The following is a 22707-nucleotide window of genomic DNA, read 5'->3' as shown; positions in this document are numbered from 1 at the left end:
GTGTCAAGCAAATATCTTATTCACTTCTTTGCACTACCATCACACGATGGAAGACTCAAGCCCCATCTCAAGTATCATGTTGCCAAACAGCAAAAAGTAATAGTCCGCATAAACTAGCCCATGGTTTGACCACCTTCTCGGTGCGAACTCATAGTTATTAATGGTGGCCCCGCCAAGAATAGTCTCACATGCGTTTGGTGTATTTACAATATCACCCACAACTTGTAGAACATCGAAGCCGTCCCCAGTTTGCCCATGGATACAGCCATCTGGGTAGACTGAAACTTGCGATACAAGACATCTAGCCTTAAACTGAAGGGTTTCACGACCCAGGAACTTATCAACCACGCTGTTGACTAGCTTTACCGACTGATGGAGATAGTGCTTCGCCTCTTGGCTACCAATAAGCTCTTTGTAAATGAGAAGCATGCCGCAAGCAGCGATCATAGCTGCAGACGTATCACGGGGACACGATTCTGTCACCGGGGCATTGAAATCCCAGTACGGCACTCCATCAGCTGGCAAATGCGCAATAAAGTAGTCTGCCAGGTCTTTGGCTAGGCTTATGAACGACAAGTCCCGAGTCCAATGGAAGGTCTGCATGAACCCCAAAATCCCCCATGCCTGTCCTCGAGCCCAGCAGCTGTCATCACTGTAGCCCTGGTTTGTGAATCGAGCTTTGACATTGCCGGTCTCCATATCAAGGTTCACGACATGGAATGTACTGTTGTCTTTCCGAATATGATGCTTTCGTGTCGTGCGCGCATGTGCCAGCGCAATGTCATATAATGCGGAATTCGAAGTCTCCTTTGCCGCCCAGAAAAGGAGGTCAAGATTGAGCATGTTATCGATAATCACCAAAAAGTCCAAGGATGGATCTGTGAATTGGTACCGGTTGGTAATGCAGGTGTCCCAGCTACGCAGACATTGCGTAACTGCGTTAAACCGACTCGCAAGGGAGTGCGCGGCCATGACCAAAGTGCTGAATGCAGCTGGGTCCCGTTTCAGCTCCCAGGCTTTCATAGCCCACGGTGCGATCATAAACCCTACATCATGTGTATCACGTTTGAGTGAATTTTGATGAAGATTGGTCGTCCACCACCGACATAGGTGCTCGAGTTGGAGTGGGTGAGGTCTTATCTCGTCGACAGGTCTACGTAGAGACAGCTTTCGATTATACCGAATCGACCGCTCGAGCAGAAGATACATGGAGCCGGGAAAGAAGCCCGATGTCCAGAAATCAAGGGTTCGGTAGACATAATTGCCTCTTTCGTCGGTATATTCCGGATACAACACGGGTGGGCTGGACTAAATATACGTTAGATCTGATTTCTTGGCGACTTTGCTAGTAATGCTCACGCTTTTTAATGCGCGAGCAGCTACCTGCCATAGCTTTGCCTCGACAGACTCTGAAAAAAGTGCCCTTGTAACCCGCTCTGGTGATGTCGGAGCTGCGCTGAAACCATTCATGCCAGTGAAGTCCCATGGTTCTGGACTGATCTTTGTAATCTGCTGGACACATTTAACAAAAGACCATATGCTAGGAGGGTATTGGGTTCAAAACATACTGTGATGTTGTTTTCTAGAGGCATCTTTCGAAATGATCTGGAACCGACAGTAAGTACACCGGAGTAGGCTTGATATCAAATGACCGAGAAAATTGACCAAATTAAGAAGTTTAAAATAAATCCAATTAGAAAGAAGATAGGACCATGATTGTACAAGCTTGAGGTACTTATGAACAATACTAGCCTTCTAAGGTGAATCTTAGTACCCGGGAGTTGCTCCGGAACTTTACCCGCCATAGACTAGGCAACCAAGAGGGATGATAGTGATTAGTGATATACCAGGTATGGCTCTATGCAGACTAGAATTTGAATCTCTGAATGTGCAGGCATTGATTAAATTGGGCGTTGGATGTCTGATTGGACCCGATTGGACATATGAATTCGTGGCTCATGCGATGGAGATACATTAAGTGCCTGTTTCCGTTGAGCAATATATTAGATACATGTCAGACACAACTAGTGGGATTACTAGCGTGCACTTGCTAATGGAAGCCAGCCATTTTCTGGCATCTACATACTAATTAAGCCTATTAAGGGTAAAATCTCAATACGTAGTCGAAGGAACACAATACGTGCATTGAAGACTATCATTAGTTCTATTCATACAGTAGAATGTATCCTTTGGAATCTACACAATGCTCAAAAATAGATAGAGCTGTAATGTTGTTCACCGAAGCAGATAACAGAGAAGGGGGTTGTCCTAGGGATAATTTATGACGCGATGAACTTGACATTTTTGACGTGCTCATTGATAAACAAAGGAACAAAATCTGAGACCATATACCACCTGGGCTTCTCCATTTGATCAGAAATCACCTTATCGTCGATCTTTAAGTTTTCAAAAGTAACATCCTCGACCCGTTGAGCCTCGTTATAACCCAAAATCAGCGACGGATTGATGGTTCTGGAGTCACACGTGCACAAAGAAAAGTTTTTGAAAGTGATATTTCGAATCGCCCGTCCAGGAGCAGCGCACCACATCTTATTGTGCATCACTCGGATATTGAGAAGTTGGCCGCGGGTGATCCTTTCCACCCGGACATCCTCTGCATAGATATCTTGGATCAAGTTTGAATCGGCAGCGTTGATAGCAATACACCCTTGATACCACATCTGGTTCTCCTCTTGGTCCAAGATATCAATGTTCCGGATCGTGACATCGCTAATTGTCTCCGGATTGGCGCAGTTGCCATGTGTACCCATCATAATAGCGTGGGCTATATCTGGCAGCAAAACGCAATTTTGGATGGTGATATTACTTGAATCTCCATACCAGTCCCAGCGATGAGAATAGAGGGCAATGGTATCGTCCGAGTTGCGCAAAAAGCAATTTTCGATCATGATTTCGGATGAACAGAAAAAGTCCACTCCATCTCCGTTGCCAGAAGATGAGAACGAGCGATATCTATTGACATGCACATTCGTGCATTCTCCGGCAGAGAGACTGAATCCGTTGGCCCCCAAGGATGTGACACCTTCCACATGAATATTGCTCGCTTGGCTCATATGTATTGCACCACCGAGTTCTCGATGGACATATCCACCCTTTGGACCGAGGATGAAGCCATGTCCTCGCACACCACTGTTGGAGATACCAACAAAGTTCAGCCGGAAATTAATGAAAGCTCCACCGGCGATGTACACGGTAATACCTGACGGTATCATGAGATTGACCCCGTCCGTGATCCTCGAGTATGCCGATCCTTGATTCAAGCCTGGTCCAAAGTACCAGACATCTTTGGTATCTTCACTCGGCGCGTCTGGATCAATGGTGTTTGTCAGCAAGTGGAGGGCTTTCCACTTGTTGCCATTCAGTTCGAGCATCACATCTTGGGCATGATCCAAAGTGAATGTGATTACGTTGTCTCGCAACTCAGTCTTGATATCTCGCGAGGCTGGTCGGATTGCTGCCAAGTCGACTGACCCTGGCGTATATGTGACCTTGACTCTAACGGCTCCATTGAAGTCGAAGGACGCCACAGCGATCGAGTGATGATTGAAGTCATTGCAGGTGACGTTCGCGTTGGCCACGTCAATGGCGTAGGCCGCAACTTGAGACCATTTTTCGGTGTCTATTCTCGGCTGTACATGAACGATGAAATCTTGATTGATCAAAAGATCCGGAGGACTATCATATGTTCGAATTGACGCAGATACCATGGTTACAAATGGGGTTTGTGTTAGGGGAAATGAATATGGTGGACATCATTAATTGTTAGGAGGGACAATTTATCAGTGCTTTGAGTGGTTTGAGCTCATGCCTGACATTAATCGGAGGACGGAGGAACTGATGGAGCAACGCCGTGTCCAAACCAAATTGGTAAAGAGGAGATCCCGGGAGAATGTCCGAGACTTCCTCCGGCCAATTTTGTCTTTGGCAAAGGTGAGAGTGTCGGCTCATATGGGGATATAGATAGCTGACTTCATCCAACTAGGGTGTAATTATTAATTATTCACCTGCCCTAAACCACTTGGGCTATCTTATTATTTCATTACGCATTACGCATTACGCATTATGGCTAAAGAAACCGAAATGGCCACCGTCGATCATGAGGAGATGAAATCGAACTCGAATATGGCAGATACATGTGAAGATGGCAACGAGAAGAAGGATCCCTACATGGCTGACCCGATTCAAATGGATGCTACCACTGACCGGCGACTTTTCTGGAAGATCACTCGTCGTGTACTTGCCATCCAGGTCATCACCTATTTCTGTCAATCTTTAGACAAAGGCATCTTGAACTATGCCTCGATCATGGGTATCAAGGATGATGCTCACCTGGTGGGCCAGCAAGTGAGTCCTCTATACCTTGCCATTTCTAATCTACTAGCTAATGGATACCCAGTATTCATGGTTAGGGACAATCTTATACATTGGCATCTTATGTGGCGAATATCCGCAGAACTTGCTTCTACAGAAATTCCCCGTGGCGAAGACACTCGCTATTAATATCTTTATTTGGGGAGCCGTTGTGGCATGCTCAGCGGCTTCAACCAACTTCGCGTCTCTCATGGCGGTCCGATTCCTGTTGGGATTCTTTGAGAGTTGTGTCCAGCCAGCAATGATGCTAGTGTAAGTTGTAATTCTCAGTCTAGTCTTATTAAAGTGATCACGGGCTAATGTTTTCACAGGACAGGAATGTGGTATAAGAGAGAAGAACAATCCCTTTTGAACTCGATTTGGTATTGTATGAGTGGAGTACAACTAATTGTATGTGTTTCTTTTTTCTTCTGTTTGTTTATATATCAACTGTTAATCCTCTTAGATCGGCGGCCTTCTAGGCTTTGGCGTCTCCCATTTCACCAATGGCCCGATTAAAAACTGGCAACTTCTATTCCTCGTGCTCGGTCTCTTTACGTGCCTCTGGTCCATCGTTGTCGGCATTTTCCTTCCAGATAGCCCTCTCTCGGCCAAATGCTTTTCTGAAGATGACAAACGTCTGATGGTCGAACGAGTTCGACACAATGAGACTGGCATTGAGAATAAAAAATACAAGAAATACCAGGTGGCCGAAGCCCTCCAGGATCCCCTAGTTTGGTGCTGTGTCATGCTCATCCTGGTTGCTAACTTGGTTATTGGCGGCCTGGGAGTATTCTCCAATCTCATCATCCAGAAGTTTGGGTTCACGCTTCTTCAAACCCAGCTCCTCAATATTGCCCAGGGAGCTTGGAGCATAATAGTCATGATTGGATCTGCGTGGGCATCCCAGCGTTTCCAGCAAACATGCCTTGTGATGATAGTAAGTATTTTGTCTCCAACGACACTGCGCCATTTTACTGATCTAAAAGTATAGCTGTATACAATCCCGTCCATCGTCGGCACAATTGTTATTCTAGTGGTCACCCCGACTCCATCGAACGCAGGGGGGATGCTGATCGCGTTCTACTGCACACAATTTTTCCCCGCGCAAGGCAACATGATCATCTCACTCATCACTCGAAACATTGCTGGACAAACAAAGAAGGGTTTTACTATGACGATGCTCTTTATTGGCTGGTCCGTTGGTAATCTGATTGCACCTCAGATTTTCCGGGATGGAGACGCTCCTCGCTATCTACATGGCTTCTTGACGCACGTCATTATCTATGCTATCTATATGGGCATAGTTATTTTGACCCGGGTGATTATCATGGCTAGGAACCGTTCCAAGGAACGGGCGACAAGTGAAATATCTCACGCCTTGGCTTTCCAGGATCTTACGGATCGTGAGAATCCAAATTTCCGTTATGTCTACTAGTACAGAGATTGCGCGTATATCCACGGAATACAAACACAAGTCTCATCCTCTCCATGCCATTCTGTTAGTAGATATAACAAGAAGCTAGCTTTCTGCTTGAGCTATCATAACAATGGTCATTCGATATGATCCTTTACCAACTCAATTTGCGTCGAGGGGCCATTATTCAATCTCAATAGATAGCAAGTAAAGGGTTAGGTTAAAAGTATGAATGAAATGTCACAGGGCCAAAATATTCTTACAAGAAAGAGTGTTAGCCTATGTGGTCCTATCAATCTAATACAGTAGTAGTAGATTTGATTTCCAAAAACTTCATTTGAACATTCACTTGTTATCCTAAGCTACTGGCCTGACACCCCCAAAAACCCATTTCAGCCTGCCTATCTGGCGTTCATTTCAAAAGTCATCTCAACAGTAAGCACTCGGGATTCCCTCCAAGGACGCCAGTTCGATTCACAGCGAATTCAAGAAACATGAATGTATACTTGCAGTATGAAAAAGTTCCTATGCATCCGATTTAATACGGTACAGCAAAGTACCGTGGCCGAACGCATCGTAGCCGCCAGAGTTAGGACCATAATCACCACCACCACCTTCAACATCCGCACTGATATTCTGATTAACATAATCCCTGTATTTCATTGACCACGACGCATCCATATGCTTGACGCCAGTATAGTGAGATACAACAGCCTCGTATCCTGGTCGGACACTAAAGCGGTCCTTACTAGCCACAACACTCAGCAGGCCCTCCCAGCTAGTGTAAGGGGTATAGGGAACAGTGTTGTTGGTGTTGTATTTAGCAACATATTCAGCCCTATAGCAGAAAATTGTTGTCAGTTCCTTTTCAAGATTGTAAGAAAGGAGGGTCTCACGCATGGAGGATCTCGTGCTGGTATGTCGAGAAGAGATCGACGCCTTGATTCCACCCTTGTTGTCCAATGACTCCTAGTAAAGCAATGCACAGGGTTGCATGGCCTTGATCACGGCCGGATTCTTGGATTTGCATCAGTTGCTTGTCGGTATCCTCCGTGAAGTTGGCGATGGAAAAGTACGGCAGTGCACCGTTGACGACAACACTACTATCTGGCAGGCCATATTGCCAGTAGTGAACAGCGTACTCGTACATGGTTTGGTTATCGTTGAAAATTCCAATTGCCTGTAGAGAAGCAATATTGCACAAATCCCAATTCGCATAGTAAAAGTTTGATTTGTAGTTGTGATGCTCGAGAAAATCAAAGTTGTATTTGGCAAATACATCGTTCAGCATGTCGCCAAACATAGTCTGATCGGTCTTTCCCCACCCAGGATAAACACGGAGGAGCTCAGCTGCATTGGCAAATTGATAACCGTACAGGCCTGCTGCGAGGAATTTGTCTTCGGTCCCGTTGATATCACGGAGTGTCGAGCCCCAGCCATTCAAAATTTGAACGGCGTGGTCAGCATAAGAAGTGTTACCTCCTATGAGCCAGCGAAGCGTGAGTTGGTACGCTGAATGAGCGTCGCGGTATGCGTCGCCATAGTTTTGTGCAGGGATGGGCTGCCATGTAGCATTGGTGCCACGGACAAGAATCTCGTGAGGCCTTGGAAGCCACGTCGTTTGGGCCAATGTGGTAGACTCAAGATGTTGCCATGCACGGAACCATGGCTGAGCCTCGGCTTTCACGTACTTCTTTATTCTTTGGATATCTTGATTTGTGTGTAGTGCGCCTGGGTGAACAAACGGCTTCAGGGCCACAGCACACCCAGTCGATAATAAAGTGAGACACGCGACGATGTTCTTGAAATGCATGTTGGAGATTTTTACCCAAGGGTAATATTGAAAAGGATAAAGGGGATTTGACAATAATTTGATTTATATATTTGAAGCCATATCAACAACATGCACCCCGGATTTACCCCGGGATCTTCTCCGTGCTTTTCCCCGGGTCCGATCAGGTCATTGGGTATACTCACTCCCCCGAATATAGCAGGGGCACATTGTTGTTCATTCATCCTCAAGCAACAATGAGGCGTAAAGGGGGGGGGGGGGGGGATGGAAATGGAAATGGAAAAGGAAAAGCAAAATGGGGAACCTACAGACCTTACGTCCCATTTGGGATTGGAATCTACTATATACACCATGCGACTCCGTACGACTCCGTACCCTTAGAATTTAAGTCAGTCCGTATCCAAGTTTAAAATCTTCCTCTGTCTACCTCCTGAGTGGGATCACCCCATTATCCATTATTTAGATTAAAAGGTTCGAGGTCGTTATATGTAATATCGTCGATCGCAATTCCGGCTCGGGTCTGCTTATACCCAACAGGGGGAGCAGCCAAATAGAATCCACAGTCACTTAGTTTGTGTTTGAGATCTTAACGAACCCTTCTATGCGGGGGTTTTTTTTTAATTTATTGAATGAACACCTGGGTATACTGACGATCGGATTTGTGGACGCGCGTTAGACCGGACAGTCTCCGACCTTTCTCCGCTACCTCCGGTTGAATGGTTTTGATGTACTTTCTTGCTTAATCTATCCCACACAGTAGGTTGTCTATCATGGGAATGGATATGCGGACCTCGTCCGGGAGATTCGACTATTTATTCAAAAGACCAGCGCTGTTTACTTTGAATCTGTACTCTCAGTCACTCTTTTATCTCCAAGATGCCCACTTTTCTCTCTTATCTATCTCTTCTCTCCTTCTCGTTGTCTACAACGGCCTTTGTTCACCCTGGGGCGCTTCACACCGCGTCGGATTTCGAGCGCATCCAGAAGCACGTCGCGAACAAGGATGAACCTTGGAATACCACATGGACTCTATTGACTACGAGCGATTATGCTCAGTCAACCTACCAGCCTAACCCCAAAGAGACGGTGTATCGAGGTGACAACGGCGTCGATGGGCAAAACTATCCGTCCCTGTACAAAGACACTGCAGCTGCGTACCAACTTGCCGTACGCTGGAAAATCTCCAACGATACGAGCTATGCAGACGCCGCGGTCAATATTCTGAATGCCTGGGCTGTCACACTGACCGGCATCGACGGTACCAGCGACAAATTCCTTGCCTCCGGTATTTATGGGTACCAGATGGCCAATGCGGCAGAGCTGATGTCTGATTACTCTGGTTGGGACAGCAGTAACAAGACTGCTACTGCAACCATGTTGACGAATGTATTCGCCTCGATGAACACGCGGTTCATGGAAGAACATAACGGTCAGGACAATTATCACTACTACGCCAATTGGGATCAATGTAACCTCGCATCTCTCCTTGCTATCGGTATCTTCACCGATAATCAGACCATGTACGACTACGCGTTGAACTATGTCCGCACCGGCCCTTCAAACGGGGCTTTCCCTGTTTTTGCGGTTGCCAATTACACGGAATCTGGCTCAGACAAGATCCTGACACAAGGACAAGAAGCTGGCCGGGACCAGGGCCATTCAACACTGGACATGGTGCTTCTTGGTATCATAGCCCAGCAGGCGTTTAACCAGGGAGATGACCTTTTCGCCGAATACAGTAACGAAATTCTCAATGCGTCAGTATTCTACAATAAGATATCATTGGCTGTGGCAATTATTGACTGAGCAATCTAGGGCTGAATATGTCGCAAAGTACAATGTTGGCTATGAGGTCCCCTACACTCTGTACCAAAGCTTCGAGGGAAATCAGACTGTTATTTCAAACGCTGCGCGGGGAACTGTTCGTCCCGGTTTCGAGCTGCTCTCTGCTCATTACGGCCAGATTAAGGGCCTCAACTCATCTTGGACAGATGCCTACCGTGACTGGGTGAATGCGAATTCCACGGACGGTGTTGAGGGTGGTGGTGGAAATTATGGCTCGGCGTCGGGTGGCTTTGATGCGCTTGGGTTTGGCTCTCTGCTATATCGAATTTCTTAGCAGAAAATACTTTGAATACATGATTCAATATATATGGTATGTGCTCTTGCTTGCCTTTTTATTACATAGTTCTACCAGTTCCATACAATATTATATCCAGACCCAGTATTCTAGAAAAGTCTTTGAAAACAAAAGAAAACATTCATTTCCGCCTCACTTTAGGACCTCCAGTACCACAGAGGCAATTTTATATTGTTGCCCCGGGTATACTTCGGACCGAAGATTAGTCACGTGTTATACCACGTGATTCTTTTGCCGATGTTGGTCTTCCTCTTTTATATCTGTCTACATAGGCTCAGTACGGAGTTGGAGCTAGGAAGAGAATGAGGTCTTTTATTTCATATTTACATATTTACATATGTACCTTTTACGTATATACCCTTGGGAGAACAACCATTCCATCCTACACAACCTTGTATGTGTCGATCAACCCCGCCATTCCCACGTTGATCCCTCGAAATCTCGAATAGATTAGATCCTAGACAATTGTGAGATACCTAAGTCTATGATATACCTTTCCTATGTATTTAGCCCGTCCAACCCATTTTAAAGAAATCATTTTGCATCTTCAACTCTGAGATGGTGACTCAATGGCCCATACCGCATTGACTCATACCCCGCCATAATTAGGATTGACCTATAAAACAGTCAGTTGGACCTATGAACGTAGATCCGGTGAATACATTCTGCTGCACGTTCAAATTTCAATAAATCCTGTCATTTGAACATATAAAAAGCCATATCTCTTTCTACTTTTCCTCCAAGGTTGATCCACTACGGTCCACACTGAGAGGTTTTTCTCTCCCGCCTCTCTCGTTCTCTTTTACCTCAGCCCACCTCAATAAATCACATCATGCCTTCCCGACAAGAAGTCTCCTACTTTGGAGCTGGTCCAGCTCCCCTCCCGACGTCAGTCGTCGAAGCCGGCGCAAAAGCATTCGTCAACTTCAACGATACCGGACTCGGACTCGGCGAGATCTCCCACCGCTCCCCCGCCGCCAACAAGATCCTCAACGATGCCAAAGCAGACCTATCCGCTCTCCTCGATATCCCTGATAACTATGAGGTGCTGTTCATGCAGGCCGGAGGCAGTGGCGGGTTCAGCGCTGTCGTGCAGAACCTGGTCCCCGTCTGGATTGAGCGCCGCCGCCGCAGGGCCGAAGCCGACGTGAAGAAGGCACAGCCCGATGCGGAACAGGCTCAGGTTGACGAATTGGTCTTCCAGAGACTTCAGAAGGAGGTCGAGGAGGAGCTGAAGCTGGATTACCTCGTGACTGGATCTTGGTCGCTCAAGGCTTCCCAGGAAGCGAGCAGAATGATTGGCTCGAAATACGTCAATGTTGCCCTTGATGCTCGCAAGGCCAACAATGGGAAATTTGGAAAAATCCCCGCTGAGGACTCCTGGTCGTTGACTCCTACCAAGAAGGAAGGCGGCAAAGGTTCGGCGTTTGTCTACTTCTGCGACAACGAGACCGTTGATGGTGTCGAATTCCAACAGTTCCCCAAGTCATTGGAGGCTCAGGGTCAGGATGCCGAAGACGAGCGTCTCATCGTCGCCGATTTGAGCTCCAACTTTATCAGCCGCAAGGTTGATGTCAGTAAATACGCTGTCCTCTTCGTACGTTGGCTTCAATTTTTTTTTCCCCTCGTTACTAGTAAACTAACAATATATACAGGGTGGCGCACAGAAGAACATCGGCGTTGCCGGTATCGCCATTGCCATCGTTCGCAATGATCTCCTCCCTCCCCAGACCGCGACTCCTCCCCCTGCTCTCCTCCAACGGTTGAACATTGGCGGTCTCCCCGGCTCAATTGTTCTCGACTACGCAACCCTCGCAAAGAACAACTCCCTCTACAACACCCTCCCCATCTTCAACCTTTGGATTGCCGGTCAGGTCATGGCCGACCTGGTGGCTCGGTTTGGCGCCCAAAAGGTCAGCGGGCAAGAGGAAATTGCCAACAAGAAGGCGCAGCTTATCTACGGTGTTTTGGACAAGTTCCCGCAAGTGTACCAGGTTGTCCCTGATGTTAGCGTCCGCAGCCGCATGAACATCTGCTTCCGTGTCAGCGGTGGCGATGATATAAAGGAAAAGGAGTTCATCGCTGGCGCTGAGAAGCGTCTTCTCCAGGGCCTCAAGGGCCACCGCAGTGTAGGCGGTATGCGTGCCAGCAACTACAATGCGGTGCCATTGGAGAACGTGCAGAAGTTGGTGAAGTACCTCGAGGACTTTGCTACAGAACAGTAGATTGTGTTTGGATATAACATCGGTGTTTGAGCGAATTCAACCTGGGGCTTTGGGCCAGGAATGTGTGATGGGTAACGAAATAGGACGCTAGAACGCGTCCAGGACAGTTGCGACTGTTTATTCAACATAACTCCCAGTATATCCATGCTATATATATGCTTTAATGACAAAAGGATTCCGATATTGGTACAAAAGTGGTCCAAAGCCCAAGAGAAAGTAGTCAGAGCTTCCACACACCCCAATCTTTGAGATCAAGTTCCTTGATGACTCCTTTTAGGGGGCCCTGGAGCTCCTGGCCCTGTGCCCACAGCTTGGGCCCAGCCATGTAGCTGATGAATCCCTCAGGACCGGAAACCAAAATCAACTTGCTCTTGCTCTTGCGAGAGTCGTTCGTTGAAGCTGTTGCAATAGCACCTCGGATATCCTCCTTTCTAATGAACGTGTTTTCCTCATCCAAATAGTAATCCACGGTGACCTGTCCGGGATACTGGGACTTAAGCGCCTCTAGCTCTCGCACAATAATAGAACTGTCTTCTGTTCGCACACCATCCACAGCATTTTCCGACGTAGTATCCAGACTCTTCGACGAGCCAAACCACCCAGAGAACCAGCCCCGGCGTGGCTGCGGCTTCAGCGAGTCACTGTGACCACCAGCGCAGTCATCTTTCAACCGATTCGCCCACAAGATGTGGATCTTCTGCCGGTGTTTAGTGTGCTTGCGATTCAAAAGTGAATACGCAGCCTGCAGAGCCGGCGCAATCCCCGTCCCACCAGCAATAAAGAGAATATTCTCCGTTTCTTTCGGGATCGCGCATTCGATCTTGGGTCCACGCATCTCGACGTCAGCACCTACATCGATGTTATGCAGATAGCGCGAGACCTCTCCAAAGGGATCCTTCCGAATAAAGAACCGTAGGCAGCCCTCATTCTCGTCGTCGACGCTTAGCGATGTCGCTGCCGTCGTGGGCAGGGGCGTGTAATCTCGTCCGATTTGTAATTGTGGTTGTTTAAACATCACACTCCAGACTCCTGTCTGCCATGCTTCCTCGTAAACATCGTAGTTGCTGTCGCTGGGATTGCGTGGTCGCAGCGTGAAGAGGCTGCTGGTTGCTGACACGGGCTCGCGTGATACAAGGTTGTATTTGGTAAATGTTTCAGGGTTCAAGGTTGCAGAGGATGTGTTTTGAGATCGGATATAGGCGCCTGCACCTGCTGCCGTTGCGCCCACAAAGACGATGCTTAGCCAGCGGCGCGAGTTGGAACGGGAGGACTTTGGTGACGACGTTGGGGTTGGGGTCGAGGTTGAAGCATAGCGTACAGGCCGAGCTACAGCTCCAAGACCTTGGCTGCTTCTACAGCATAAAGAGGATAAGTTGTTCATATGGACGTGGAATTGAAGAGAAAAAGAAATCGCGGGGGCGGAAATCCGAAGGTCGAGGCCAAGAGCCGATTGGGCGATCGACAAGAAAATGCACCCCTTTAGCGGTTTCTTCTTCACTTTTAAACTCACTTTGGAGATTTCTCCCTCTCTACAGATTTGACATTCTCGACATTCTCGATATTCTCTTCGGGCAATGGAGACTCCCCTTGGCCACTCCTGACGACATACCTTTCCGCCATCCTCCCGCCTCTCCTTGACGACCTATAGACGCTAGACACAAAGAGAATATGTCGAATACATATCAAGGCAACAAGAATGGCAGCCTCGCCGCGCCTCGAGATTCACTTGAACTCGCCTCCCTCGCATCCTCATCCCCCGGCTCCGTAGGCGGGTCCTCACGCTCCTCTTCCCCCGACGGCATCTCCTCATCCCGCAAGCTCTCTCTCGAGGACGAAGACCCTCTCGCAGAATCACATATAGATGCCGAGCTAGGAACAGGCCGCCACAGAGCTCAAAGCTCATATTCCATATCCTCGGCTTTCGATTTCGGGGGCACTCTATTCCCGCTGTCGCAAACACAAGGTGGCTACGCGCCCCTAGGTACTCCGTCCGCGGACAGACCAGCATTCACAGATGGATCGCTGGAGCGGAATAAGACATTGACATACCTGAATGGACTGTCACTAATTGTCGGGCTGATTATTGGATCTGGTATCTTCTCGTCGCCGAGTCAGGTCAATGCCAACGCGGGGTCGCCGGGCGCCTCGCTCATCGTTTGGGCCGTGGCTGGTCTATTGGCTTGGACGGGGGCCGCGAGCTATGCAGAGCTGGGAGGGGCAATTCCATTGAATGGGGGCTCACAGATATATCTGTCCAAGATTTTTGGAGAGCTGACGGGCTTCCTTTTTGCATGGTGCGCCGTGTTAGTACTGAAACCTGGCTCTGCAGCAATTATCTCTCTCATTTTTGGCGAGTATGTCGTTCGCGCATTTGTGGGCGCCGATGTGGGCGACGTCAATCCTTGGATCAATAAGGGTGTTGCATTTGGAGGACTTGTGGCAGTGACTCTGCTCAACTGCATCTCCACCAAGTTCGCCACACGCATTGGTGATTTCTTCATGTTCTTCAAGTTCGTTGCTCTGCTGGGTGTCACCGTCATCGGTATTATAGTCGCCGTGACTGGCTTCTCGGCTGGAGGAAACGCAAACGAAGAATGGAAGACAACAGGGTGGTTCGAGGGAACCAACACCGAGATCTCTGATTTTGCAGTGGCCCTGTATGCAGGTCTCTGGGCATTTGACGGCTGGGACAATGTATGTTGACACTCAACTATCTCTAAAATCCCCTCACTCACACATTGCAGACCAACTACGTGACAGGCGAATTCAAGAACCCAAACCGCGATCTACCACGAGTTATCCACACCGCGATGCCACTGGTCATCCTATCCTACCTTCTCGCCAATGTCTCATATTTCCTCGTTCTCCCTCACTCAACCATTGAGGCAAGCAACACCGTCGCCGTACAATTTGGCGGAAAAGTATTCGGCGCCGCTGGAGCCCTGATTCTAGCTCTCGTCGTCTCAGCCAGCTGCTTCGGAGCCCTCAACGCAACCACCTTCACAAGCGGCCGACTAGTCTATGCAGCCGGAAAGGAAGGCTATCTCCCCTCGATATTTGGCCGCATCGGTCTCCACGCCTCCCCCTCGCAAGCCCCTCCAACAAGCAGCCGACTACGTCGCCGCTCCTGGGCCCGCAAGTCCCTCTCCCGTCTCTTCGGCGATGACTCCAGACTCGGCTTCACGCCAATCTATGCTATGGCCTTCAACAGCGCTTTGACTGCCATCTACATCGTCGTCGGCGAATTTGGCACCCTTGTCACTTTCTACGGTGTAGCCGGATACACCTTCTACTTCCTCACCGTTCTCGGCCTGATCGTCCTCCGTATCCGTGAACCCCAGCTGGAACGTCCCTACCGCACTTGGATCAGCACACCCATCATCTTCTGCTGCGTGAGCCTATTTCTCCTCAGCCGGGCTATCATCTCCGAGCCCCTGCAAACCCTCATCGTCGTCGCGTTCATCATCACCGGCGTACCTGTCTACTACTGGCGTATCTACCAGCGAGATGGTCGGATCGATCTTCCCAGCTGGAAATTCTGGAAGCGAGGTTCTCGATAGGTTCGGGGGAACTCTTCGCCCGCTCCGTTCTTGTTTGCTCTTATGATTGTGATACCCATGCATATATAGCTGGGGTGTATGGTACGAAGTGAAAGCTGTGCTTGGAGTTTGTGTTTGTATTCGCGCTTGCAATGGAAGCCTGTTTGGCGACGATGTGATGACCATGGCTCTAGGCGGGTGCATTTTGATTGCTTCATCTTCTTGCTGGTCTTAAGATGCCCCATGCCGCATCTAATTCTACCCTGTTTTATTACTAAGATCTAGTGCGCTGCATAATACATGTCGTGCATACTATAGTTATATAATGTTCATAATATTTGCATACTGCAATTCTTCATACACTAAGTCCATCCCAAATAGAAGCTCGCTCGAGAACCGCAGCTGGTTGCTCATCATTCGCCCCGGCATCAGACTCTGCGAAGAACAGTGGTCCCAAGCAATGATCTGCTGGGTGGTAGATTCGTGTAGATATGACCGTTCTGTCATTGACAAACACTTCTAACACACTGGCGTCAAAGTAGGCGTGTACTCGAAGTGTCTCCTCAACCTCTTCGCCATGCTCATTCAGGAAAGTAAATAGCGTGTGCGGAGCAGTTTCATAGCCGTGGTTTACTTCGGTGTTGTCAATCAGTGGTCGATGGATTTCGAAGGTCTCACTTCGTGGGTCCCAGGAAAGGGTAGTACAATCTTGACCATCTAGAATAACAGTATCAGTATACATATACAATAGACCGAGGGGACTGGAATCGATTTCTTACCAGAAGTGTGTGGGATCTTCATACCCACACGGGCACAAGATTTACTAACGGAAAACTCGGCGTCAATTTCCCATTTAGATGTTCCTAACAGCATAGCACTTTGTGAACGTGATGTAGACAGGGCTACCCCAGCGAGATGGCTCTCCCGGGCACTTTGTCTCAGCCGCATGAGTCGGCTATCTGGGCTAATCTTCATCGTATGGATCGTGAAGGTACCAGAGGCATTGGGGACGGTGTCGATTGAAGTAATCGAACTCAACTGGGAGATTCGTGCCTGCTTGACATTTTTCAATGTCATCAATTCCACCACACGAGGAAGAGAAACCAAGCCGCTGAATCCTTGGCGATGGCGCAAAGAGTCGGATAGATCCTCTTCTGTAATCCAGCCGTAGACGATATGTTGCGAGGTTTGCGGGTCGTAGAACGAGTTAGCCGCATAATAGCAGCCGTGATCGAAGATACCAGAGAATGCATATGAGGCCAGGGGTCTGTCTGTGGATGTAGGTTTTTTTTCTCCGTTGGATTTGATAGACATCCAGAGCTGGGCCCGGGATACTCGTTTCTGGCGTGCTTCTTGGTCCCCATCTTGGTTCGAATTATCCAACGGTACACAGCCTTCAGCTCCCATGATGATGAAGTCCCGAGAAACGCCAGTGTCATTGCTCAGGGTCATCAGATTGACGACTTCCCAGTTCACGCCGTAGTCGCCAGACCAGCGAGATGGTCGTAGATTGAGGCCGACGTCTATCAATGGGCCAATGAAATCCCACTTGGTGAGATCTGTTGCATGGACAGTGTAAACAAAAACCGTGGGAGTCTTGTTGGCGATTCCTCCTGACATAAAGCCATATAGTGTTGACGGCGTGTGTTTGGAAAGAGGTCCATCAGCCCAAGTGGTGAGCCAGGGATCTCTCCAGCCCGTCACGTTAAGATGTGAAGGTGGGCCGGTGAGGACCGGGTTACAGCCCTGGCGTTCCCAGGTTTCGCCTCTATCTTGCGAAACAGCCAAACTGAGAGTCTCACTTCCACGTGTATATGGCAACGTATAATGGATTGGGAGATGTCTCACGGAGGTATATATGATTGTAAGAGATCCCAGCTGTCCGGAGATACCGGTTGGCTGTAGACATCCTGTAAAGACGCCCAGGCGATCGTATTCAGCAGAGGGTGTCAAGATGGGATCAGTGGCTGTCTTCCATGACACCAGATCTGGGGATGTGGCATGGCCCCAGGACATATTGCCCCAATCATTCCCGTGTGGGTTCCATTGGAAACCCAAATGGTATAACCCTGTTTCTGGGTCATATCCCAATCCAGAAGGGTCATTCATCCATCCTGCTGGTGCTGTGACATGAAACAATGGCTTCCATTGTGAAGGGTTCCGAGGCAATTTCTTCTCTTCATGAGTTTTGCAAGGAGATTGCCCAGTGTTTTGCTGATGTTGGATGACAAGCATGTCTGACTCTGTAATAACAGAAGCAGACATGTTTAATATTGGGTCTGATGTAAAAAAATAAAAAGTCGACGCGTCGTCGTCGGTCCAACTGGAGATATACTCCCAAGATCTATTGCAGTTCAGACTTGGCTACTTCAGCCGCCAAGCACATGCAGCATTACCTGAGAGGTATACTCTGAGACTTCAAATTTATAGCCCGATGTTATAATTCCCAGAAAACAAAGACCAGATCATGGAAAGACCTAATCTTCAACAAGGATTTCCCGATTCGGGGGTTAATCGGAAATAGTTTCGGCATTTGCAGGAGGATTGTCGGCGAAATTCAGATAAATCCAATTAAACTGGCAAATGAGTAGAGAAGATGGTCAGGAGATAATCCGATGGGGCAATGGAGTATATATAGGTCATGAGATATATCACCTCATTCGCTTTGCAGGTGAAATTAACTGAAATGGGAAGTTCCGGACAAACTCGCCAAACAAAAATCCGGGGGCTTAGGTTTTTGGAAAGAAAATCCGGGGGATCCGGGGAACTTCCCCTTTCCCCTATCCCCCAAACATCAACACATCCAACCATGAATCGATATAGAGCCAATTGATTTTCTATGGAAGTGTGTCTTCGAGGGTGTGGCCTTATACGCATCATGTCTTTCAAATGTGGTTCGGCAGAAACACAACATGTCGACTACTCGGACAGGGAGTCACATCGAAAATCAGCGATCAATGTCCAGTTAATCTTCGCCTGTACGGTATTTGGTGCCGCCTCATTCTTGTTTGGATTCGACGACAAGATTATATCGCCAGTTGCTGCATTACCGGATTTTGTGGGTGCTGCTGCATCATAACAAAAGACCCAAGCTGATTTCAACGCAGGTTGAGAAATTCCAAGGACCTAACCCGGTCACTGGGAAATATGTTCTCACAGCTCGCAACCAAAATCTGGTCTTCTCCCTTCCATTGGTGGGATCTGTGATTGGAGGGCTACTTGCGTCGCCAATGAATTTCCACCTTGGTCGCAAATGGCCGTTGATTATTGCATATTTCGTCTCTGTGGGTGGTGGATTACTGCAGGTCTTTGCCCCGAATTTAGGGGCCTTTGTGGGGGGTCGTTCTATCAATTCGGTTGCCTTGGGTATTATAAATGCAACTGCCCCTCTGTATATCTCCGAGGTAGTGATCCTTTACGCCTTGTTCGATGTTCAACCTCGCTTATTCTCACTCTTAGGTGGTTCCCGCTTCTATACGCGGAAGATGTGTCAGTTCAATGAACATTTTGAATCTAACGGCTGGCGTGGTAGGTACCGCGGTGGTCTTCAGAACGGAAAAGATCCATGGGAACCTATCGTACCAGATCCCACTGGCTGTACAGTGTGCTCTGCCTGTGCTTCTCCTATTTTTGACAATGTCCCTTCCAGAAAGCCCACAATGGCTGACCGGGAAGGGAAAGATGGAAGACGCTCGGCACAGCCTACGGAAACTGCGTGGGTCCAGCAACGACGAGGTTGAGGATGAACTCCGTCTTATGAGGCTCTCTGAAGAAAGCGAGCGCCAGCTACACGCCGAGACCAAGTTCTGGCACATATTCCAGCGACAGTACCTCAAACGTACCCTGACTGCGGGCTCATTCTTCTCTCTTAATCAAATATCAGGCATCATTCTTTCAACAACATATACAACTGTCTTCCTGACAGCGCTGGGCATTGCAGATGCCTTCTCTTTGACAATCATTGCATCTTGTTGCACATTAGCAGGCACCATTGCCGCACCCTTCGTCATCGACCGCGCCGGTCGACGTCCCACAGCATTCGTCGGGATGGGGATTCTGTTCGTAATCGATGCCGTGGCCGGTGGCCTAGCCTTCTACAGAGGAAACAAGAACGCTACTATGACCATCGCCGCTTTGTCCTTTGTATTTAATTTCTTTTGGGCATCTTCCTTCTTCTCACTGTCGAACCTCATGCCTTCCGAAATGGCAACTCCCAAACTCCGCCACCATACCATGGCCTACACAATTGCCTGTGCGCAGACAACCGCCGTTGTCACCACTCTCGTCGTTCCGCAGCTAACTTCGGCGGATGCGGCGAACCTTGGTGCGAAGACTTATCTCATCTTCGCTGGTTGTATGGCTGCCATCATTGTGTTTTTCTACTTTTTCATGCCGGAGACGCGTGGCCGAACTTTTGCCGAGATTGATGAGATGTATGCAGCTAAGATCCCTATGTGGAAGTGGAGGTCGTATCAGACTTCATATGAGCTGAGGTCTCGTGCGTCAAAGGGTTGACACGGTCTAACCATTCATATCTCTCTAATTGAACGCTGTAATATAATTGCAGGGTAAATTATCTGTGCTCTTCGCATTATACCATGGATATATATATAAATTTGGGTATAGTTAAAGTCGCTCTATTGGTACACTGTAGAATCCAGTGAGAAATGGGGTTGCCATGTACAACATGAGTCAATGAGTTCTAAAAAAGAAAATCATACAACCCGAAGACTCATTCCATACAATTGGAAAAATCACTCGGGAAAAATCAAAGAACTTTCTGCAACAGCCTCAGTCATCGTCGCGGCCACTCCGGAGCTTTGGGTTCCATAATCTGGAGCGAGCGTAGATGAGCTCTATACTTCTCCAGATAGGGATGGTTTCCGCCGCGGAAGCTGGTCATAAGTAACAGGAAGTCTTCTGCGAGACTTTGGGGCGTAGAGTTCGTGGTCGATGGTATTCTTTCAGTGAAACTGACGGGCATGTTCATGTCAACCCCGTAAGACGGACTTGTATTGCATAGGATGTTTGTTGCGCAGATTGCGATATCGTACAGTTTTTCGGTCTAGATATTGAGTTGTTAGTAAGGAGCCAAGTTCACAAGCCGAACCCACACATCTACAGGTTGTAGATGAGAGCAAATTACATACCAGACCGATGCCATGGGCTTCCATGGAGCTCAACCGTAATGACTGACACAGCTGGAGAGTGGTCTCAGCAACGGATACGGCATATCCGAAAGTTAGCTCGGGATGTTCCGAATGGGCACTCAGAAGCCCGTGGGTTGAAGAGAGGAGCCAAACACGGTTCTGGAGCCATTTCTGGGTGATAAAAACGTCCGCTGCTTGGGTCTCTCGTAGGCCCATAGCAAATGTGGCATTGCTTGTTTCGCTACGGCCGCCCTTGGCTCGCTCGAACCAGTCATAACCGCGATATCGTTCGGCCTGGTTGACTCGATTGAGATTTTGGTGAATGGAAAGTGCCTTAACTTTGGTGAGCCGCTGGCAGTACCCGTTGCTGCTATCACATCGGCGGTTCCAGCAGTCGATGACATCTTCGTCGATGGCATCGAATAGTTCCATCATTCGTGCGAGACCCATCATCCCCTCGGCATCTTTCTCGTTGTGGACCATAATGCCGGAGACGACGCTATGCGTGGCGCTGTGGATGAAGTCATGCACTGACCGCATGGTGAATCCCGGCTTCCCCCAGAAGGTGATTGGGTGTCGCCGTTGCAAAGCATAGGCTCTGGAGTTCATAGTCAGCGAGTCGGTTTTAAATAAATAGTTAGTCGTTTACTTACCTTTCAGTAATAGAGAGAACGAGGTACGTCCGTAGTCGCTGGCCTTTCTCTTCCCCGGACAGATCCTGATAGGACTCGGGATCATTCAACCCCAGCGTGGCCGCAAGATCTAGTGCCTCCCGTATCCGGAGCCACGCTGCGTTGTGCTGGTTACTTCCAAACAAACAGCCAAAGAGGAAAAAGCTGGTTAGGACAGCTTCGATGGTTGGGTTCTCGCCAAAATCTGAACAACTTCGCATTTTGGTCGCTTCGTTCATCATGGCTCGTGCCTGCAGAGCTCGAGATGAGGTCGTCGGCCGCTCGTTGATCTCAATTGGTTGTGTGAGCGAGAAGGCACATAGAGACAAGAGCATGGCGCCGAATTGAGAGTTCTTGCGATGTTCCTGTGTGATCATCGAAGTGTACAGGGATGATCGGTTGAGAACGGGTATGGTCGGATGTAGTCGATCAAAGTAGACGTCAATCCAGGGGATCATATTTGCTTCGTTGATTGTGGATGGCCAAACTGCATCAGTCTCCTGGGTATCTGAGTGCATGGACCCCACAGTTGGTGAGAACGGCATATTTGGAGCTTCTTGCGGAGGCATTCCCATGGCCCCAGCATCAGGCACTGGTTGAATGATAGACGGGAGAGATGGCCTGAGATATACATTACTTCCTGGATATTCGAAAACAGGGACCTGAGAATCCAGATTATCCGGAAGCCAGTACTCGGTATCATTTCGATCGTTCCAGCTTATGGCGCTGGCGCTGTTGCTGTGAGAATCTATAGATGGGGTTTCCTCACCCCAGGGTGCCATTGGAGGTGGTATACCTGAAGGTGGCAGTCCTCTGGCCCCTTCTAGGGGCATCGTGGTTGGACCATGAGTGGGGGTCCAAGCTGCCCCGGGCAAAGCACCGGCTTGTCCGGACTCCACCGATGAGGTTGGAGTTTGAAATTGGAAGCCATTCTTAGATTCTTCTTGGGGGGTTATAACAGTTTGCTGCTGTCGAATTTGCGACACGCGGCTTTATTCCAGTCAGTGATATTATTCACAGTCACGGGTGATTACTCACTGCCCGGTTGGTCCGCGCTTCTTCTGTGGTTGAAGGAATGTACACTCGAAGCCCATGGACTCACAAGCCTTGCAAGGCTGTGACAAGCTACACTGGAGGCAAGTTAGTATGCTCATTGGGGTCATTGGGATCATTGCGATTTTGATACATAAAGGGGTGAGGGGATGTCTTACCTTGATCTTGCGGAATTTGCATTGGTCGCACGCTCTCTTGGCGATCGCCGATTTATGTGATCGGATAGCGCCGGTGGCAGTGGGCGTGGTGCCCGTAGGAGATCTCCTTGATTCCATTTCTTAAAGGACTGTATATTGTACTCGAGCTTTGTCGAGCTTCGAGCTATAGGCAGAGAGATTGAAACATAAAA

The 22707-nt window shown here is 48.5% G+C and overlaps 11 protein-coding genes across 11 annotated transcripts; 5 read left to right on the top strand and 6 right to left on the bottom strand.

The window, feature by feature from the left end:
* Positions 1 to 39: 39 nt before the first annotated feature.
* On the bottom strand, positions 40 to 1592 carry N7537_008393 (glycoside hydrolase family 88 protein; the record flags this gene model as incomplete). The annotated part of the gene is made up of 3 exons (XM_056899448.1): positions 40 to 1308; positions 1360 to 1512; positions 1569 to 1592. The coding sequence occupies 3 exons, from the start codon at positions 1590 to 1592 to the stop codon at positions 40 to 42; spliced, it is 1446 nt and encodes a 481-aa protein (XP_056751524.1).
* A 687-nt stretch (positions 1593 to 2279) lies between these two features.
* Positions 2280 to 3728, bottom strand: N7537_008392 (putative endo-polygalacturonase; the record flags this gene model as incomplete). Its single annotated transcript, XM_056899447.1, has 1 exon — positions 2280 to 3728. One exon carries the CDS (start codon positions 3726 to 3728, stop codon positions 2280 to 2282), a length of 1449 nt encoding a protein of 482 aa, XP_056751523.1.
* Positions 3729 to 4083: 355 nt separating this feature from the next.
* N7537_008391 (putative MFS transporter) lies at positions 4084 to 5809 on the top strand (the record flags this gene model as incomplete). The annotated part of the gene is made up of 5 exons (XM_056899446.1): positions 4084 to 4365; positions 4418 to 4644; positions 4704 to 4782; positions 4838 to 5311; positions 5366 to 5809. The coding sequence occupies 5 exons, from the start codon at positions 4084 to 4086 to the stop codon at positions 5807 to 5809; spliced, it is 1506 nt and encodes a 501-aa protein (XP_056751522.1).
* A 504-nt stretch (positions 5810 to 6313) lies between these two features.
* On the bottom strand, positions 6314 to 7601 carry N7537_008390 (exopolysaccharide inner membrane protein-like protein; the record flags this gene model as incomplete). The annotated part of the gene is made up of 2 exons (XM_056899445.1): positions 6314 to 6626; positions 6685 to 7601. 2 exons carry the CDS (start codon positions 7599 to 7601, stop codon positions 6314 to 6316), a joined length of 1230 nt encoding a protein of 409 aa, XP_056751521.1.
* An 855-nt stretch (positions 7602 to 8456) lies between these two features.
* On the top strand, positions 8457 to 9699 carry N7537_008389 (putative GPI anchored protein; the record flags this gene model as incomplete). Its single annotated transcript, XM_056899444.1, has 2 exons — positions 8457 to 9337; positions 9396 to 9699. 2 exons carry the CDS (start codon positions 8457 to 8459, stop codon positions 9697 to 9699), a joined length of 1185 nt encoding a protein of 394 aa, XP_056751520.1.
* An 853-nt stretch (positions 9700 to 10552) lies between these two features.
* Positions 10553 to 11945, top strand: N7537_008388 (O-phospho-L-serine:2-oxoglutarate transaminase; the record flags this gene model as incomplete). Its single annotated transcript, XM_056899443.1, has 2 exons — positions 10553 to 11317; positions 11376 to 11945. 2 exons carry the CDS (start codon positions 10553 to 10555, stop codon positions 11943 to 11945), a joined length of 1335 nt encoding a protein of 444 aa, XP_056751519.1.
* Positions 11946 to 12165: 220 nt separating this feature from the next.
* On the bottom strand, positions 12166 to 13326 carry N7537_008387 (cytochrome b5 reductase family protein; the record flags this gene model as incomplete). Its single annotated transcript, XM_056899442.1, has 1 exon — positions 12166 to 13326. The coding sequence occupies one exon, from the start codon at positions 13324 to 13326 to the stop codon at positions 12166 to 12168; it is 1161 nt and encodes a 386-aa protein (XP_056751518.1).
* Positions 13327 to 13613: 287 nt separating this feature from the next.
* N7537_008386 (putative amino acid transporter) lies at positions 13614 to 15505 on the top strand (the record flags this gene model as incomplete). The annotated part of the gene is made up of 2 exons (XM_056899441.1): positions 13614 to 14639; positions 14690 to 15505. The coding sequence occupies 2 exons, from the start codon at positions 13614 to 13616 to the stop codon at positions 15503 to 15505; spliced, it is 1842 nt and encodes a 613-aa protein (XP_056751517.1).
* A 334-nt stretch (positions 15506 to 15839) lies between these two features.
* On the bottom strand, positions 15840 to 17749 carry N7537_008385 (glycoside hydrolase family 32 protein; the record flags this gene model as incomplete). Its single annotated transcript, XM_056899440.1, has 2 exons — positions 15840 to 16201; positions 16264 to 17749. 2 exons carry the CDS (start codon positions 17747 to 17749, stop codon positions 15840 to 15842), a joined length of 1848 nt encoding a protein of 615 aa, XP_056751516.1.
* Positions 17750 to 18362: 613 nt separating this feature from the next.
* Positions 18363 to 19999, top strand: N7537_008384 (uncharacterized protein; the record flags this gene model as incomplete). The annotated part of the gene is made up of 3 exons (XM_056899439.1): positions 18363 to 18542; positions 18592 to 18891; positions 18944 to 19999. The coding sequence occupies 3 exons, from the start codon at positions 18363 to 18365 to the stop codon at positions 19997 to 19999; spliced, it is 1536 nt and encodes a 511-aa protein (XP_056751515.1).
* Positions 20000 to 20279: 280 nt separating this feature from the next.
* Positions 20280 to 22633, bottom strand: N7537_008383 (CeGAL family transcription factor; the record flags this gene model as incomplete). Its single annotated transcript, XM_056899438.1, has 5 exons — positions 20280 to 20549; positions 20635 to 21232; positions 21288 to 22295; positions 22344 to 22435; positions 22517 to 22633. 5 exons carry the CDS (start codon positions 22631 to 22633, stop codon positions 20280 to 20282), a joined length of 2085 nt encoding a protein of 694 aa, XP_056751514.1.
* Positions 22634 to 22707: the final 74 nt, after the last annotated feature.

The sequence above is a fragment of the Penicillium hordei genome (assembly GCF_028827395.1).
Source record: "Penicillium hordei strain IBT 12815 chromosome Unknown utg000004l_segment0_segment0, whole genome shotgun sequence".
NCBI lineage: Eukaryota > Fungi > Ascomycota > Eurotiomycetes > Eurotiales > Aspergillaceae > Penicillium > Penicillium hordei.
This window is presented reverse-complemented; position numbering and strand designations above follow the sequence as displayed.